General features: G+C 32.0%; 1 protein-coding gene across 1 annotated transcript in view; it reads right to left on the reverse strand.

The window, feature by feature from the left end:
- LOC115886467 (calcium/calmodulin-dependent protein kinase type II alpha chain-like) overlaps positions 1-17,674 on the reverse strand; it is a 219,572-nt gene extending 201,898 nt beyond the window's left edge. Inside the window, exon 1 of the mRNA XM_030905628.1 lies at positions 17,331-17,674. Coding sequence (XP_030761488.1) covers positions 17,331-17,395 — 65 coding nt within the window. The 5' untranslated portion in view covers positions 17,396-17,674. The remainder of the gene's footprint in view (positions 1-17,330) is intronic.
- Positions 17,675-21,254: the final 3,580 nt, after the last annotated feature.

The raw sequence follows: 21,254 nt of genomic DNA on the forward strand, positions 1-21,254 counted from the left end.
AGTGTCGGTAACTTCCTATTTCGCCGGAAATAAATAAAACTTTTAATTTTTAAATGGTACCCTAGGCGTTTTTTACTTTGTTTAATAGAAAATGAATTATGAATAGAATGGCATATCATATGTCAACTTTTGACATTATTAATTAAAAAAATAGTATTTTAAAATTCAATCTAGAGTACCATGACTGTGTTAAATCACTACTTTTTAATCAAAGACCCTTGGAAAATTAGCTTTGATCGTCTAACGTTTTTTGTGTTTGTTACAAGCCGGTTAAAATATTTTTAATCATAACTCAATTTTTTCAAATAGAACAAAGCTGGATCATTAACATATTAGGAAAGAACATTTTTTACTAATAATTTGGTACCACATAGTTGGTATTTCGATTCAAATTTTCGCTATATTTCTTGTCGTGACACTCTAGACTGAAATTTAAAATAATATTTTTTTTAGATTATAGAAAGTTAAATTTTTGATCGTAAAACTGTCAGACTTATAACGCTACAGAAAAGGTATTTTGACTGAAATAGCAAAAGTACCATGTATAAGAATTTAAGTAAAAAATATTATAAATTAGCTCTGAAATATTTATCAGAAACTTAAATGTAATTATTGATAAAATCCAAGGTCTCTTTTGCAAACTGAAAAACTATGAATATGAAAATAAACAAGTGCAAACTAGATAACGTATACATAAAAATCTAGGAAATAGCACAATATGCGCTTCAACATTTCAATATATTTGAAATTACATAGAAAACACACTATATACACCAGAAAGATTCCCCGAAACAGTTGTAATATGAAATTAAAATATTTAGAGTTTCCTTGTTGTTAAACATCCTGTTCTTTATCTGTGTTTCTGTTACAGATACATCGATGTCAATGCGCTTTTCTAATTTGCCTCTGGCTGATGCATTTCAAAATATTTTACCGGAAAGCGGTTGAGATTTTTTTCCAATTTCAAAAAATTTACTTGTAAAATGTTGTTTTAGTTTTAATATTAAAAAACGAAATAAACTAATGTATTTGACTTATTCCTTATACAATGTTCTTTACTTACTTTCCTATTGTTTTAACGTAGTTTATACCGTGTGTTGCCTCACGGACCTCAACGTAAGAAAGAAATCGTATGTAAATTATAAAACGAGTCACATAGAATGTTGAATGTTACGGGAGGAGAGTTAAGCCCCACGACCTTACAGGTCCCTTTCTTGAGTTATAACTCATCGTACTGTCACATCTGTGATACAGTCTCAGGGCTTTGACAAAAGCTAGTGTCTGAGACGGTTTTACAGAGGTAGATCTCCATCCCCAATATCAGTCATACTTAAATTAAGGTTGCCAACTCTCAAAATAAAAAAATAGAAGACGATAGGGTAAAAAAGAGGCACAGATAATGTGAGGCACAGATATAATAATAAAAACGAGGTACAAATCTCTAGAATTTACCAAAAAGTTATGTCAAAGATTGATGGTCTTTCTTACTTATTTATACTCAACACTTAAAAAAAACACATAAAACAAACCGTTTTCAAGAATTTTTTTTCAAAACATGAGCTAACAGTAAGTAAACATAAAATAGTTAAATATTTTTATCGCTTCCAGAATTTTTTTTTTCTTTTACATAAATATTTCTTCGACTTCTTTTCTGTACAAACAAGTAGGAGTAGCGAAAGACACAGATTAACAATTTTTTAAAGCATTGATAGACGAACATTTTTTAGACTTTGAGTTTGGTATGTAAAAAAAGAGGACTTTCCAATACGCGAGAGCAAAGAGGTCAATGAGATCAAAAAGAGGACTGTCCTCTGGAATAGAGGACGGTTGGCAACTCTAAATAAAATCCATGGCGCGCGCGAATTATTGTCGTCTCGGCGTACTCAAATGATGTTCTGATGGTGTTTCCCCATTTTTCAAATAGAATCTGCATCCGCCATTGTTTCATAATTTCAATCTACTGAGGTGTATGTTGAGAAGACAGCGTCTTGTTAAAAACTGTTACAATCTGAACATTGTTCTTACTTAAATCAAGGAAAATATTTTATTTTTCTCGGTCGTTTTGACATTTTTTTTTCGAGTGTCTTAGACTGTTGGAGGATTCCCATTCCAGGTTACGGATGGAGTCTTCCAGGTTCTTGAGTTCTGTTTTAAGTTGATTTATACTTGGGGAACAGTTCGGAGTTTTCGCTCATTTTCTAGCTAGATCGTTTGCTTTTTCATAACCTTCTATCCTTTGGTAGGCTTGTACCCAGAGTAGGAGGACATTGGATTATCTTTGGCATTCTTTGACCAATTTCGAATTGATGGTTACTGAGTTGATCGCTTTTAATGCTGCTTGACTATCGGATAAAATGGCGATTTCTTGTTTCCAATACTTCCTATTTAAGACAAGTTTGTTTGTATTGTATAAACTTTCGGTTTCTAATGAAAGTACCTACTGATTCACGAAACTGATGGATGATCGTCAGGTGTAGATATTAAATATCAGAAATGAACTAATTATACATTAAAGTTTAAACATGTTGCCCAAGATGGGAAGGAGTGCGAAAGACAAGGCAAGGAGAGACTGTGCTACATAATTGGTAAGTCTTCAAGAAACTTTGTGGTTATGAAAATAGCGTTCCGACTATACCATCGCAATTGAGATGTTCTGATTAACGTGCGTTCCGATTGAAAGAGGCTGTACTGTAATTTTAAGTTCCTTTTTTTATTTTATTGTCGTTCGTGCTCGAGTCTCGTTCACCAAAACTAAATTCTCGAGAATTTTACTATGAATGTCAAAATTATTTTTTTTAATATTGAGCATTGCTGAAGTAATTCAGGATAAACTGTTTTCAATACAAAAGATTTAAGTCTATGGTGCCTTTTAATAAAATATTCTCGTATTATTATATGTCTTGTACACACCAAAATAAGTTTTATTTGGATAAAAATGGTCTAACATTTAAAATTCTACTTTAAATACCCCGCTAGTAATAACTAAGTTGTTACCGACGTATTTCCTAAAGGGCCGTTTCATATATAGCTCTGGCTGGCTGCACTATCGATCGATCTAATGGAAAACTTTTAAGAGTAATATTATTTTCAGTTTCAGAAATGTTTACGCTGATCTTCATAGGAATTGTAGCCATTCTGGGTAAACATCATTTCTCTAAAAGATTCTATAGAAGTAGAATTAAATTAAGATTAAATAAATTTGGCGTAAATAAGTAATATAAGAACTTAAAAGCTTTCAAGTCATTTTTATAAAAGTCATTAGTAGTGATGAGCAAATCACTAGCAAGACCAAGTCAAGACTAGTCTTGCACTCACTTTTCATAGAAAATCTTTAAATAAATAAACCGTGTGAAATACACTCACACTCACCGACAGGCACGAAAAACGGGCACCTTAAAATTTTCATGTAGTATTAAGTTTTATATATTATGTTCTAGAAAACCAATTTTGATTATTTTTTAAGCAATTTGTAACTAAGTTATTTGGCTGTTTAGTATTTCTTTCTAAATTAAAAATGAAAGTTGCGATCAAGTCAAACGAAAGTTGCCATCAAGTCAAAAACAAAATGTTGATATTTCGGTGAAAATTTGAAACACCTTGTATTTTGATGACGTTAACAAAGCAAGGTATTTAAAAATAATTTTATCGTCTAGATGAACCTTTTCTCGATAGTTTGTTTTTTTATTCATCTCAATAACTTTTTTTTGGAGATATTTGCTTTTGAAGAAGACACTAACATTTTTTCGTATTTTTACATCAAAACCATGCCTTTGCTTTTAGTCCTAGTCAACAGACCTATAAAATAGTATTTATGATTTATGTAATGTTACTGTCTTTGAAAAATCATATTATTATTATCTGTTGAGCAGTGACTCTAGCTGGTATGGTTTTAAGTCCAAAAGCTGATCTCTACAATGATCAATTAAAGCGGCAATAGCCGATACTTCAGAACTTAAAATCATCTCTACTAGAGTATGACTAGAGTAAACATCAATGAACAATAGTAATGTGAGTTTTCAATGACAGTGACATTACAAAAACAATAAACACTATTTTATAAGTGTGTTGATGAGGACCCAAAACCAATGCTAAAATTGCTGTAAATCTTTACTGTCTTATTAAAAAGCGAATATCTCCAATAAAAATAAAGCTAACTGAGATGAATCAAAAACAAACTATCGAGAAAAGACTTGCTTTGTAAACATATTCCACAGGGTGTTTCAAACTTTCACCAAAATATCAACATTTTGTTTTCACTCGTATAATTGACAGATGGAAACTTTCATTTTTAATTTATAAAGAGATACTAAAAATTCAAATAATTTAGATACAAATTGCTTAAAAAATCATCAAAATCGGCCCGCTAGAACAAAATATATTAAACTTTAAAATACATCAAAATTTTAAGGTTCTCGTTTTTCGTGCCCCGGTGAGTGTAGTATTTTAAATAATTTAATGGCGAATTAAACTTTTTGAACAAAGAAACAATATTTGTCGGATAAAAGTTTCTGTTTTTCAATATACAGGGTGGTCCAAATTGTAATCAGAAAACTTTAGCAATATATTCTGCATATAAAAATAAGTATTTTAAAATAATTTGTATAAATGTATGTCCTAAAATGCTTCGTTTCGGAGTTACAGGGTATGGAAGTTTCATTTTTTTTTTCAAATAATTTCCGAACGAACCTCTATATTTGGGCGAAAATCTTCGTGTTTCTCGACATAAGAAATTCGATTTCAATGTTAGTATGACAACTACTTCTAGAGGACACCACTTACATGTTGTAACTATTTTGAAGAGTGATACGACATATTTCAGGAAACGACGACGACATATTTCAGGAAAAAAAACTTAACATATTTCAGGAAAATATTTTCAAGTATAAACAATGTAATTAATAATTATAATATTTATTTTAAAGCATAGATAAAAAGCATAAAAAATAAAATCGATACAAAATATATTTCGTAGTTCTACTTAGCTTGATCTAATCTCATCGCTGAGTCTTGGAAAGCTCATGGTTGGATGAGATCCAAATCAATTCAATATAAAAAATTATTTCGGAATAAAGTTGTTTTATTACATCTATATATCTAAAGAAATCAGTATTTAAAAAAAATCATTATTAAAGTTTTACTAAAACTTTTATAATGATTTTTTTTTATTTTGATCTGGCTATTTATAATGAAGATTAATATCTACAATCTGTCCTCTGATCGTCTTTACAAGAGAAATTTTTTTTTATTATTAACTTTTTGAGAAAAATGCATTCTTCTTAAACGTTTTTGCTTGTTTTATAATGGTTAGTTTCGTTTATGCTTTAAATTTTGTGCTTCTTTAACATTTTAGAGCAACAAACAATATGACATTTATCAAAATTAATAATAATCATGTATTATAGAATGAAAACGAAATTATATTACTGTAGAAACGCATTTTGATTTATGGGGACTTGAAAAAAGCCAACTATATTTTCATATTTCTCTGTTTTTCTCTAAAACGATCTGGTAATTTGGAAAAGTAAAAACGGGATTAACCATTTTCAACAAGCAAAAATTTTTAAAAAGAATGCATTTTTTCAAAAAGTTAATAAATAAAAAAAAGTTTTCCTCTTGCAGTGATGCCAACTCGTGGGAAATTTCCAAAGATATTTAAACTCAAGAGATACAATTGTTTACCTTTTTCCTTCATCGGCCATTATTCTATCCTTATTTTCGCATCTCTCTCTTACACTGAAAACATTTGCCAGATTTACCTGTATATTGGTATTAGTATTCGATTAAATACCAAAACCAATTATTAAGTAATAAATAATTTCGTTATATTTCTATAATATATCAAGTACATTAATTTGCTAACGTCAATTTTTTCATTTAATGCTTAACTGCTTAACTATTTTAAATTTTATAATGGAATAAAAATATCATGATCGTGTTTCTTTTAATAATAAAAAGCAGTTTGGCAACGTCAGTTTTAGAAATATGCTGGCGTAGTACAACGGATTTCGAGGATGAATAAAAATTCCTAGATTCTCGTGTTGCGATGTTACTATGTGTGTGATACTATACCGCCGATCAAGCTCCGTATTCTTTATTTGCAGTATTATAGTATTTTTGCGTTATTTTGTGGACTTCTGTGGACATTAATTTGAAAATATGGTGCATTCATGTATTGTGTACAAGAGAGTGTATCATTTAAATCCAAATTTAAGTTTTCACCGGTAAATAAAAATAAGTAGGGTTAGGTATATTATCATATCCTCTTCTCTGTAGATCAGAGGCGGACCTAGACATAAAAAATAGCAGATTCCTAAATTATATTTATTTTTAGGTTTATTTTTTAAATTGTATATTTATTAATTTATTATGTTTTTTAAATTATATATTTATTAATTAAATTATTTGTAGAAAAAAGGTACATGTGTGGTACGTACTAATTACTAATAACTTAATAACAATTTGTTTCCCTTTTAAGAAAGGGTATTGAATAAGTATAATCTAGGTACCCATTTGGGTTTGACAAATCATTACCTACCTTTTGTGAAAATTTTATTGGGGTGTACCAAAAATGAAATTTTGCGGCCGTACTTTTTTGTTGCCGTTACAATTTAATACGGATTTTGTTTTACATTTTGGTTGCTATAATGTAAATGGACATCTTTTGACATACATATAATTAATGTACTTATTACATCAATTTTATGACCACTACATTTTGTTGTATTGAAATTCTTTGCATATGCACTTTTTATTATTTATAAACAATATGAATTTTCCTTTTCAAACCAGAGAAAAAAAACTAAATATTTTTTAAGACTAAGGGAAGAACCGTTTACTAAACAATCGCCATTTTATTTTATTTATGATTTTCTAAAATTATCGCTAGACTTTTCTGATGACTGTATTATAATATCAAATAATTTTGTTTAGATTTGTAATAATTTCATTTAATGACATTCATTTATCGAATCTTAACTACAGAGCAGACACCCTATTTGTTCTCATTGTTTCACTACGTTGACCATGAACCGAACAGCTAACTTCCAAAAATCTTTCAGTTTTATAACGCCACATTTGTGGAATAATATTTCTAATAACTTTAAATTTCAATCCTTTACAGATTATAAAAAAACAAATTAAAAATCATTTACTAAATTCATAACAATAAATCATTTAAAAAATTATAATTTCTTCGACTGATTTGTGAAGTTCTTGTTCTTCTGTTATGCCCGTCATTGGTTGCTGTTCCTGTTACACTATTTCGTTATGCCTCTCTGCTTATCTCCGCTCATCCCTGATAAAATTATATTTTCACCTTTTTTATCTAATTTTATTTTTTTAATTCTGTTTATTTTTATAATTTAATTTATTTCTATTTTGTTTTTGGGGTCGCACCACTTTGGTACTTTGTATCATTGTATCGGTTTTTTAATCGCGGTTCGAACCCTTTAGACACACATTTAGTAGTTGTAAAATTCATATAGGTATATAATAAATATACATATAATAATAAAGTTTTTATCAAAAATATGTGAAGTCTACAAAATATTAGTTTTTGGTCAAATATTGTGTTACTAGGTTAAAATAACTATTTTATTTTGTTATTGCTAATAGAGGGAGTCTCATTCACCGGAGATGAACAAGGTTTGGAACAAGATATTGAAACTGCTAATACACCCAAAATTTGATATTTTATTTAATAAAATAAAGTAAAAAACACTTATTGATTTTTTTAATCGTTATTCTTATGTGAAAAGCCATCTTATAATAAAAAATTATGCCGGTTTTTATTTATTTCCCTATCCTCCCTCAACTTATTTTTTTCCTATTAGTATCCTCCCTCAACTTTTTACAATGCGACAAATATGTAAGTGTTATTATTATTTTTTTAAATTTATTAAACAATTATTTTAATTTCCTTAAAATACTGTCGGTCGATCGGCACGCCACTGGAAAATTGACCTCAACCATCTATTCTTTGTAAACAACTACATTGTTACCGTTGCGCCGATACCCTATTCCCTTCTTTGTCCATTCCCTCTCGCACTCGTTGATTTTCGCAAACCAATGTGTGATGAAGGTTTAGAGCGTTTTATGAATGGATCGTTGTATCTCTCGAGTTTAAAAATCTTTAGAAATTTCCCTATTCGTGGGAAATTTCGAAATCCAGAGAGAAAAGGTAAACCCAAAACATAATATTCGCGGGAATTTCTAAATTCATGTATTAGGTACTTGTAAAAAATAGTTATCGTATACGCATTTCTCAGTAAAATGAGTAAATTCAAACTAGCATTACCGCAACTAAATACACAACATTTTCGGTTGGCACCAGACATTATTCTTGTACCCCCTCCTTTCAGGTGAAAATACCTGGTGAATTTTAAATAAGGGCAAATAGTTCGAAGAATGGTATATTTCGATCCCAGGAACACGCCTATGAGTTTGTTTGCGCGAAGAAAAATCGAAAAGTATATTTCCCAATTTGTTTGGAAATTTTTAGTTAAAAACATAATATCTGTATTGTGTTGACGACCCTATATTGGATTTGAGAACTAAAGGGAATTTTTAGAAAAAAAAACGGGAAATTTTGACCGTCTTCGTGGAAAATTCTATTTCAGAAGTTAGCAACACTGTCCTCTTGTAAAGACGATCCGAGGACATACTGTATTATTATTGTATAAGATTACACTTTTTCTTCCTATAAATAGAAATAGGGAAAAATAGATAAAAAAATAAGAATTATGAAACAAAGATTATTGAAAAAAAATCTAACCCTATTCGAACTGTTAAAAATATTTTATCAAAAATACTTTTTATTAAATATCTTCTTATTTTGATGATCTACAAATACCAATCATGTAAGATTTTTTTCTGATAACAACACGTCATAAGGTAACACTGAAAGGTCATACTTAAAAAAATGTGACCTACAACAGTATAACTAACTATACAGTAACGAACTATTACAATTAAGTAATTTAAACAGCAATTAAAATATTATAATAACACTATTATTAGAACGATTATGAAAAAATGCACTAAACTTGAATCGCCAATAGTGCCACACAGAACCTTGAAAGTTTTTACAAATGAGGTAATATTTTAATTTTAGATAAAAAAAAATCAAGAAAAGAGCGGTATAGGTTTACTCAAATACCATAAATACATATATCTACTTTAACCAGAGTTTAACCCTATATTTTTTATAAGATCCTTTTTTATTTTTATTTTTGCCGAAGAAAATGTAGGGTCGTAGAATATCTACTTGTTCGATATACATGAATGTTGGCAACCAATGCAGCATTTGTTCGCCAAATGAGTCAATTCAAATTCAATGTCAAGTGTAGATCTATATTACATATTAAATGAACTTGAATGCTACCACCGAGGCTAAACAACAAAAATGATTTTATTTATGATATAATTACTTCGTAGTTGTTTAGTATTTTAATAAACTATGTACGTTTTTATACCGGGTGGTGCATCGTCGTTGGAAACACAAAATCCTGCAAAATCATAAGAAATTTTTACAGGGAAGTAGTAAATAGATTTTTAAAGGTGTGCCTGAATACACAAGCCAAATTTGAACAATTTTGGATAAACAGAGTTTAATTAACTTTTTTAAACTTGGTTGATTTTTAAGAGCGAAATGAATTTGCTATCAACAATTTGCAATTTTTTCAATTGTCATTATTACATTTTGATGTTATTTTTCAAATGAGGAGGTGGCTTTGGTGACTATTTTTGTAATGTCATATTGGCGTCACATTAGAACTCTATATTGAAATTTTTAAAAAATGTTAAATTATGAAGCTATAAAATGTTGTTTCGGGAGAGTTGAAAATCCGGGAAAGTTGAGTTATTGAATGTTATTGCACCCAACAACGCCCTAATTACGCTCTCCTTTACGCGTTAACATTTTTTGGGCAATTTTATTAACATTTGAAATTGTCACAACACAACAAGACGCCTAATTCGAATTATTTTTCACTTATTTTTTACTACCCGAAACAGCGTTACATCCCTAGATCATATTATATACTTACATGGATAAATCAACGCTATAAGTTTAGCATTAAAAAATATGTCTCCAACATCACGACATGCCATTTTCAAACCTTCTTTATTGCACTTATAAAACGTTCAATAGGTTTGTCTTTCTCGAGGACCTGATTTTACGCATGCGCATTAAAAGTGGCACGTATTTCCAAAATAATTAAAATTTTATCCGGTTTAGAAAGTGCAAATTATATATTGTTATGGAAACCAACTTTTCATTATCATCATATTGTCATAATCTTGTCATAATCATATGTCATAATGTTATTTTCATTGTGTAACGTCGCTTGTTTTTTGCGTTTTTTATTTTAAACATTGTATTTAATTAATTACTCTTTTATCGACCGCTTTTATATAGCCACTGATGCAAGTGTGTTCAGTGAGAAGTTAATTTTAAGTTTGTGCAATTATATTTCTATTTCGTTGGGTTTTAATTTTTGGGTAAATATTCGTAAAAATGGCAAGAAAGTGTTTGGTGTGTGGAAATTATAATATAAATGTCCCCAAATTATCTTTTCACAGGCAAGTAAAGTATTCAGTTGTTCTTTTATGTATATTAAACCACATGCAACATGCATACTTTCTGGTTAGATTTCCTAAGAATGTTGATATTCGTACGGAGTGGCTAATTTATTTTTTATATAATTTAATTTTTGTGACAGTAACATTCAATGGTTTACCCATTCAATTATTGTTCAAATATATGCATTTTACAAATTAAATTTTTAAAATTAATGTTCAAATTTGGCGTGTGGGCGATAGGTCCTCGACAAGGATAGATAGAGTAGAAGCACCGCGTGTGCGACAAAAAAAGAAGATAAATGGAAGTCGTTAATATGTTTGGGACAGTTTCCATAGTGATTTACTTATCCACGTAAGTATATATGATCTAGGGTTACATCACACAAACCTCGTACCTGAGTGTTATATAATCTCAATAACTGCACTAGCAAAAAACTAAAATACTTAAATATTATGACAAAACCTCGATTTCAATATTATTCTAATGCGATCGACATGACGGCGCGGCGACGTGTACTATATATGGATAATTTCTGATTTCTGCCGTAGAGTGCGCTGCGGTCGGAATTTGTTGAAATCAGCTGAAATGCACCAAGCCTATACTCCGAAAAAAAACTTGAAAAAACTAACCTAATACTTATCTAGATACTATAACTATCACGTTAAAAACGTATAAATCATTCAACGACCCTTTCCATCGTAGAGTATGTAGTACTCTAGCCACATATTCATAATTTTACACATCTTCAACAAGAGCACGCTGCACATCCTTGCACATTCCTCGACACTAAGAACCATATTCAATCGTAGACCTCATCAGGTACCTTTTCAGGCAAAAAATCAGGTACCTATACAAAATGTAATAAGCAATATTACCTTACGGCAATAATGACCAAAGCCACCTACTCCCATATTGATGTCTAAATCTTTAATAATTTTTTTTTATATTATTATGCCCAAATCGATCAAAAAATAATGTAGTTGTAGCAGTAGAAAAAAATGTAGTAATACAATTTTCCATGAAATAATGTGTTAGAGAGAGAAAGGGAATGGATTTTTGGCCAGGTTAACATGTTTGTTAAAAATCTAGTAGCGTGACTATAAATAATTAAATGAGACATCGCTTGGATCATGTCAATTAATAAATGTTTTTGTTTAAACAATATTAGTTACGCTGAATAGAATCAATCTTAATTTAACTAAACCAAACTATGTGCGTTATATTGGGCAATAATTGTGGTTTGAAACACTTAAAAATGTTAATTGATATTATCTATTAGTCAGTTGACATTTTATCACAGGAATTCGATTAGAATAGTGTACCATAAATGTCCAGCAGTATTACTCAAGAAAAAAAATCTAAAACGTTTGTTTTACATTTTTTTCTTTGCTTAATTCAGTAAAACATATAATTGGATACAGGAATTATACTAAACTAAAAACGCTAAACAATTCCCATCAAAGCAATTAATTGATTATTAAATTGCACGGAATTACAACTCTTAGTTTATTGGTGGTTATCTTGTATAAAAAGTACATTTCTTAGCTAATTTTGGGGTGCTGAATACGAAAATTAGAATGCAATTAAGAACTTAGTTGTAGTTTTCAAGAACAAGTTTATTACATTTTATTTTTGATAAAATAACAAAAAAGAATACTTTTATAGTTTTAGTCATGATGTGAGCGTTTTTAACAAGTTTCGAACAAGCAGTAACCACAGACTCGTCAGAACCAGAATAGCCCTTAATATTCAACTAGAAAAGCTAACATTGAGCAGGAAACAAATAACAACTAGAGTAAACCCCAACACACTAAAAGAAAGATCCAGTGAACAGCTGTTGGACAGCAGACTGTCTGAAAAAGTAATAAACACGCAACAGCTCATGGACACTGGACACTGTACTAAACTGTGCAAAATAAATCGGGGGCCCACAGCGGCGTAACAGAGATCATAAACTGACTGATGAGATGAAAGCACTTTTCAATAAAAGAAGATAAATGAAAACCGTGAGCAACATACATAAAATAGAATACACAGAATTATATAAGACAATAACAAAGATTATTGTAGAAAACATCAAAAACTACAATGAAAAACTTATACAAACTGCAATCGAAAACAGAAAAAGCTCTAAGTACGCAAAGAAATCCCTCATGATCGGAAAGAAGCAGCTAATCGTATTAACACGCAACAACATCAGAATAACAGACAAAACGAAATAATATACCTGGTAAGCGACTAAGCGACTAATTCTACAGCGACCTATATAAAGCTCCAGAAAACATACATGAAAAAGGAAGACTGCTACTATCACAAGACAACGCGACGCCCCAGAAGTTCTCGTCTGAGAAGTAGAAAAGGCGATTCAAGATATGAAAAATGGAAAAGCAGCATAGAACGATGGAATAACAGCTGAAATACTTAAGTACGCTGGCAGAAGAACTTGGAAAATCCTAGCAAATATGTCAAAGCAAATATGAAAAAACGATCCTATCCCGGCTGTCTAAGGAGAAAACATATATCACAAGACTGGAATAGCTCCAACATAATTATAATTCATAAGAAAGGCAGCAAAGAAGACATCAGAAACTATAGACCAATAAGCCTACGACCAGTAACATACAAAATATTCACAAAAATAATAAACAACAGAATACAAAACACGCTAGACGCTGCATAACCACGAGAACAAGCAGGCTTTAGAAGCGGCTTCAGCACGATTGATCAGATACATACGCTAAGACAAACTATCAGTCGAAAAAAGAATGCCAACTTCCACTAGCCATAGCCTTTATAAACTGATGATTTTAGCCACTAAATACGGTGTCATTATGCAATCCTTTTGTGAACTGTTTCTGAAGCATCTCTAACTATACTCCAACAGTGATACCAACTCTTAATCAATAATTAAACTCTCAATAATAAATTAGGCAAGCGATGCAATAAAGTTTCTTTATTGTATTTATTAACATATCAATATAATTGTATATTTAACGAAAAACTACATAAGCCATAATTATAACAATTTTGTTTAGCACAATATACTAAACAAATAACAAAAAAAAATTATGTTAACTTATAACAATGTGCTAATCGTGCATTTGCATGTTTATTCTTAATAAAAATAATTAGCGTGATATTGTGTTAAATAAAGGATACCTTTTAAGACCAGTATTAAAATTAAAGCCCATAATTAAAATATTCATAAAAATACTGTTTTATTTGGAAATTTATTTTTAACAGAGCCTGGTTGAATCCGTCTTGTGCTATGGATGTGAGGTATGGACGGTTAACTCTGATTTGCGCAGAAGACTTCTTGCCACCGAAATGGACTACCTCAGGCGAAGCGCACGAGTATCTAGAAGGGAGTGCGTGCGCAACGATGTGATAAGAAGAAGAGAGAGAAGATCGCTGAAATGGTTTGGGCACCTCATGAGAATGCCAGATGATCGATGGCCAAAACGAGTCTTTCAATGGGTTGCGCCGCAACGAAGGAAACGAGGAAGACCACGACGATCCTGGAACGACGGAATAAGACAATCCATGGAAGCTCGGCAATTAGAGGATGATGATGTCTTTGATAGACTAGCTTGGAGACGGGAAACGGGAAGACTGTATTTTATTTGAAAATTTATACGGGGTGCATCTCAAAAGTGGCTCACCCCTATAACTTTTTTATTTTTTCAGATAAAAAAATGAGATTTGGTACGTTAGTATATGACATAAATTAGGACTGATTAACGCATTCAATTGTTTTCGGTCGCTCAATAACAAATTGTATTATAAATTTTAATCTAGAATGCCATAGCTGTGTTAAAAACACTAATTTTAGAAAGCACTAATTTTGGGAGCCTTGGAAAAATATATTTGGTCGTCTAATGTTTTTAGTGTCTTGTACTGGCGGGTTAAAAGATGCCTAAATCGTATTTTTAATCATATCTCAATTTTTTCAAATGAAACGAGGGTGGCTCATTAGCATATTTTTTACGAATAATAGCATTTTTTACGAATAATTTGATCACACACTTGGTATTTCGAGTCAAATTGTCGTATTGAACTGCATGTTACAATTTCAAATAAACCATGCATATGCGAAAATGTCAAAAGTTGACATATGATATGTCATTCTATTCAGAGTGTCATTTTCATATAGTAATATACCAAATATCGTTGTTTTATCTGAAAAAATAAAAAAGTTATAAGAATGAGCCACTTTTGAGACGCACCCGGTATACCAAACGTTAATACGATTTATGTGCAGCTTGAAAGAAATTATAGAATTAATTCTCAATAGGGGTTATCGAAAAACTTCCTCTAAAATAACTATATGTATATCTAAAATGATAAAATTTATATGCATTCTCATTAGTTTTTATGCCTATTTACAGCCTATTCATGCGACAGCCAGTCGACTTCGCTAGTCTTTGAGCATCCGCGCTTCACCTGCCGCGTCTGTTCTCGTACATATTCAGGCAGTCGCAGCACATCTCAATAATTTTTATAAACGAAGCTTCAATGAAGCTGAGAATATAAAAAAAATATTACATAACGTATAAGATAACCGAATATCTAGATACAGTTCATACCAAATAAACTTTTTGTCACGTGATTAAGCTTGACCGCCACCAGCGTTGCCTACTTTTATATATTTTCTTTTAATCAAAATATTTTAGATAACAAAAATAAATTAATTATGTAAATATATCTTCTTCTTATAGTGCCATACTCTATACAGAGCGTCGGCTACATCTCACATGTACTTGTGATGCGTGTCATCAGTGTTTCACAAGTACACGGGACCTATAGTTTATCGCCGAATCCGAAGGGCACTATTTGAGAGGCTGTACAAGGCAAATATACTCAAGGTGATTTGCCATTGCCTTTCTTGGGGTGGCTGGCGGCTCGCTGGTCGCTCTATTTAGATAAATCAATATTTTTATTTAAATAAATAAAGCGACCGTACTGGCTGAGGATCGAACCCAGTACCATCCCATATCTAGCACCACAGATCGACACACTAACTGCTTGCGCTACGGCCGACCACTTATAAATATATAAACAGTTATTATTTACATCAACAAAATTCACCTTCTTAACAGCACTTAAAAGACATAAAGAACCATTACTACCGCTTTCCCATTCAAAATATTTTAATAAAGTTGCGATGACTTTTTTATGGCTATTAAGCTATCTTGTACACTTAGCACTAAAAGAGGTTCTAAAAGAGAACAATGTTCGACTGCAAGGTCTGCTAGTAAACATTTTCAGCTTAAACTATCACAACACTATTTATTTAAACCAAAAACTCGTAATACAAAATTAAAGTGTCAAAACGAATAACAATGTTAAGAAATAAATAAATAAATGCAAACTTGACAATGGCCACTTGACATTTTTTACAGCACAGCTACCACCTGAATCCCCAGCGCGAAATTTAAATTTTAGTTAGTCAGCACGGCGCCGAATATATTGCGTTGGCAACAATGAACTTAAAAATCGCGCCATCAATTAGGTAACTAAAAGTTTAATTGATATGAAATCATGACCTTGTATCAAAATACAGACGCACTGTCTAATGCGCTCAATGTGGCGCTTTCAATAATAGATATATTTTATTTTGAAATTCACGTTTATAGAAAATATAACAATAAACCAGAAATTAGGAATAATGGAATATATTTTTTCCGAAGACAACCACCTGTCATCCATTGTACAGCAGGGCTAGAACCTGCAATTGCGGCCATTGGCCAAGGAGATTGAATGGAGCTGAGAAAATAGCTTGTTATAAATTATGATAAGCAAATTAGACCCAGAGTTCCATGATGTTGGTAACTCGACTGGCTGTCCAATGAATAAGCTGTGCTAAAAGTTTATTTATTTTAATATTATGCTGTTTGCTTTATGTAATCAGAGCCTCGTTCAAAATACAAATATAGTATATAGTATAAAACACCCTGTATAATGCGCTAAGTGACGCGATGGCAAAAATATTATATATTTTAAATGCCTGTATAAAAAATTTAAAAAAAATTCGTCACAATCGTGGTCCCATATAGTTTATATAAAAATAAACAAAAAAATGAGAAAAATAAATATATCTACCTTATAAACTAAGATATTGTATAACATTATCAAGATTTAATTAAATAGAGTATATTTGTGTAAATTGCGTAAAATAATTAGTTACATCAATAATATCTAATTATTAAGAGCGCATTATGTTTGGACTATATATTTTTAGTCTACATTTCTGATTTATGTAATCAAGACCTTGTGTCAAAATAGAGACGCACTGTCTAATGCGCTCAATGGCGCGCTTTCTCTGTTAGGTATACTTTATTATGAAAATTAGGTTTATAGAAAATATAACAGTAAACCAGAAAGTAGGAATAATCGAATATACTTTTTTTTCGAAGACAACCACCTGTCATCCATCGTACGGCAGGGCTGGAACCTGCCTTTGCTGCCACTGCCGAACGATATTGATTTTCCGAGCAATGCAGATATGTCGAGCGGCGGCGGCGGCGAAAACCGCTACATTTTCCGACATTTTCCCCATCAAGAGACATTCCACCGACCGGTTTATTTTCGTATTATTTCAATTTTCCCATCGCCGACGATGATTTTTTGTTGCGCCGCGACGGCGGACGCCACGACGGCGACGCTTCCTCTCTAGCCGTCCCACCAGTACCTACCGTTGCCTGCCTTAATTTTAGCCCGAATAATTTCACAACAAAATCCTACTTACTTGCCCAGCTCCTCTTTAAGGTCGTAATTGTCGCTGAACCGCGTACAAGCCATCGGAACTGCCATGATACGGTAACAGAGAGCACTGGGTCGCGGGACTTTAAATTTTTCGCTGCCGACAATCGGCGGCCAGCAGGATTTTTAAAGCGCGCACTGGCTCAAACTATGCCACCCGATATACGCCACTAATATCCATTCAACGTTTGCCCGAATTCTATCAGGAATTAGCACGAAAATCGGTTTTTCCTCAATGAAAACCTTACGAGAAAATAGCGAGGATCGCCGTACTGTCGCTGCGTACAAAACGCGAAGTTCTGATCCCCACTAGAATCCGAAATCGCTGTAATGTTCGTCCACTGGGATATAACCTAAAAGATCAATATTGGACTTCGTCTACACGGTGTTTTACGAACACAGCCTGCCGGCGCGACGCTGCCGCTTTGCGTCGGAATTCCTGCTGCGGTTCCTGCGAACAACAATAAATTGATCGTCAGTTCGCGACTAGTTTAGTTCCTGCGTCATTTGCATCAAATATTAATTAAACGGTTCAAACCTCGACTATTTTGTATTCGGTACTGCTACGTAATTTCACTTGTCATTACAGGAAGTTTTTCAGATAAAAAAAACATAATTTAGTATTTATCTATATGACATAAATCAGGATTGACTGACGTATTCAGTTAGTTTCGTTAACTTCCTGTTTCACCGGAAATGACTACAAATTTCTATGTTTAAATGGTAACCCTGGTATATGTTTTACTTTATTTGGTAGAAAATGACGCTCTGAATAGAACGACTTATCATATGTCAAGTTTTGATAGTTTCGCTAAATTGTACTTTAAATTTCAATCTAAAATGCCCATGGCTGTGATAAAACCACTAACTTTTAATCAAGAATCAATAAAAAATAATATTAGGGATATATTTTCATACTATATTTTTTGTCTATATTTTTAATTTATGTATTCAAGACTTGGATCCAAATAAAAACGCAATGTATAATGCGCTCAATGACGCGCTGTCAATAATAGATATTATTACAGTTGAGGGTTGGAACCTTTGGTGTTAAACAGCAAAATAAACACACTAAATCACCACAATACACCAAAACACTTTTACTTTTACACTGGACGCGCGTTTCGCTAACCATGTTAGCATCATCAGCAGATGATTATAAACTGATATTATACCGGGTGCGTCTTAAAAGTGGCTCCCCTCTATAACTTTTTTATTTTTTCGCATAAAAAACGAAATTTTGGTATGTTAGCATATGACATAAAATAGGATTGATTGGCGTATTCAATTCTTTCTGGTCACTTCCTGTTTCACCGGAAATGAGTACAATTTTTAAATGGCACCTTCGGTATTTTTTTACTTTTTTCGATAAAAAAGCAAATGATCTAGCTAGGAAAGGAGCGAACACTCCACTAACTCGACCAGAACCGTTCTGTTTTCCAAGCGGAAACCAGCTGAAAGCGGAACTGAAGAATCTGGAAGACTCCAACCGCAACTTGGAATCGGTGTCCTCCAACGGTCTAAGACACTCGAAAAAGTTCCTCAGAACCTACGACCGAGAAAAATCAAAGGTTTTCCTTGATTTAAGTAAAAACAATCTTCGGATTGTCACGGGGTTCCTAACAGGACACTGTCTCCTCAACGAACACCTCAGTAGGCTGAAGCTGAGAAACAACGGCGAATGCAGATTCTGTGGGGAATATGGGGAAACACCAGAACACCTCATCACTGAGTGCGCCGAGACGACGACCATTCGTGCCATGAACTTTGGTACGGCTGATGTCAAGGATGGAGAGCTGGCCTCTATGGAGCCGTCTCAGATACTGGCTTTTGTTAAAGCCTTGAGACTGTATGATGAGTTATAACTGGTTATAGCTCAAGAAAGGGGAACACACAATAGATCTTTAAGGTCGCGGTGACTAACTCCCCTCCTAAACATTCTACATTCTACATTCTACTTTTTTCGATAGAAAATGACATTCTGAATAGAATGACATATCATATGTCAACTTTTAACGTTTTCAGATATTGTTTATTTGAAATTGCAACATGCGATTCATAACGACAATTTGACTCGAAATACCAAGTATGTGGTACCAAATTATTCGTAAAAAAATGCTTTTTCCGAATAACGAGCCACCCTCGTTTCATTTGAAAAAATTGAGATATGAATAAAAATACGATTTGAGAATCTTTTAACTGGCCAGGAGAAGACACTAAATACATTAAACGATCAAATCTATTTTTTCAAGGCTCCTTTATTTAAATTTAGTGTTTTTAACACAACCATGGCACTCTAGATTGAAATTTAAAATACAATTTTGTTTTAATAGAAAATGTCAAAAGTTGTTCATATGATATGTCATTCTATTCAGAGTGTCATTTCTATCTAATAAAGTAAAAAAATACCGTTGCCATTTTAAAAATCAAAAGTTGTAATCATTTCCGCTGTAACAGGAAGTGGCCGAAAAGAATTGAATAGGCCAATCAATCGTAATTTATGTCATATAGGCCTACTAACATACCAAATCTCGTTTTTTTTTATCTGAAAAAAATAAAAAAGTTATAGGGGTGAGCCACTTTTGAGACGCACCAGGTATACCGTATGAATGAATAAAAACGGTGTCCAGATTGCTTGGAAATGACGATCGATCGTTTCTTTTTTCGAACATATTGTTTTTTATTTGAAATCTTGTGAATAGTTAAAATCAATTTAAAAATAATTCTTTTATATTATTCTGACATTGTCTAAGAAAAAACTTAAGTTCTAAATTTCATAGTAAAATTTGCATTTGTTGCAGAATGCTTTGGAATATCAACCCGACGCACGACGCAACTGTTTTAATTTCATTTCCCACAGTGCAATTAAATAAATTTACTTATTTTTAAAAGCTTAAAGTCGATAAGTACTAAAAATATTATTCGGAAAAAAATTATGGAGATATCTAACGAGGCTACAGGGCAGTTGATTAAAAAAAATCACGAACGGTATGAAAAAGAATTTGCTTTGGTTCAGGTTAACCAATGTACGCACAGGATAATAAAGTAGTTTCCATAAACAGTCCGCAAAGCTGCAACAAGTCAGTTTCAAAAATACTTAAATCTTAGTCTTAAAAGTAATTTCTAAAATCAAAATGATTTAAATGTCAATTTCAACATAAAATTTAAATGATTTAAATCTTAAGCCTTTGACATGACAAGTCTTGTATCATGACTTAAATCAAAATGACTTAAATCAAAATATTTTTCGTCAAATCAAGACAGCCAAAATTCAATTTGAGTAGGTACCAATTTTTTAATATTGATATAAATTTTCTTGTATTACCCATTGCCGATTTTGTTAGTACCTATATAATTCAGTTGTTGCAGGTACAAATGAGACTAAAACGACATAAAATAAAAGGGATGATTTTCAGAATAACTACAAACACAAATATATGTTTTTTTTATAAAATTTAACCGATTTTGTAGCACTTTATATTATGAATCCATTACAGATTAGATGTCATCGAACAGATGTCCATTAAAAAGTTATGATATGTTTTGACCACTATGTCATCATCATAATCATTGCCATTACTCGCTGACGAGTATTTGACACGCATTAGAAGATGATTACGCAAGGCGTTTTCTTTCATGAGCTTTTTTGTGACTGAAAAGCCGGATTTTAGAATTTAAAATTTAGAATGAGTGGGAGGGGGGTTAATCACTTCGCTCTTACAGATCCATTGTGTCCCCCTTTCTTGAATCATAACTCATCATACAGTCCCAGGGCTTTGACAAAAGCCAGTATCTGGGACAGTTTTATAGAGGGTAGTTCTCCATCTCCAATATCAGTCGTACCAAAATTCATGGCACGAATGGTTGTCGTCTAGGCGCACTCAGTGATGAGGTATACTGGTGTTTCCCC

The sequence above is a fragment of the Sitophilus oryzae genome, unplaced genomic scaffold (assembly GCF_002938485.1).
Source record: "Sitophilus oryzae breed Bouriz unplaced genomic scaffold, Soryzae_2.0 scaffold_489_pilon_pilon, whole genome shotgun sequence".
Lineage (NCBI taxonomy): Eukaryota > Metazoa > Arthropoda > Insecta > Coleoptera > Curculionidae > Sitophilus > Sitophilus oryzae.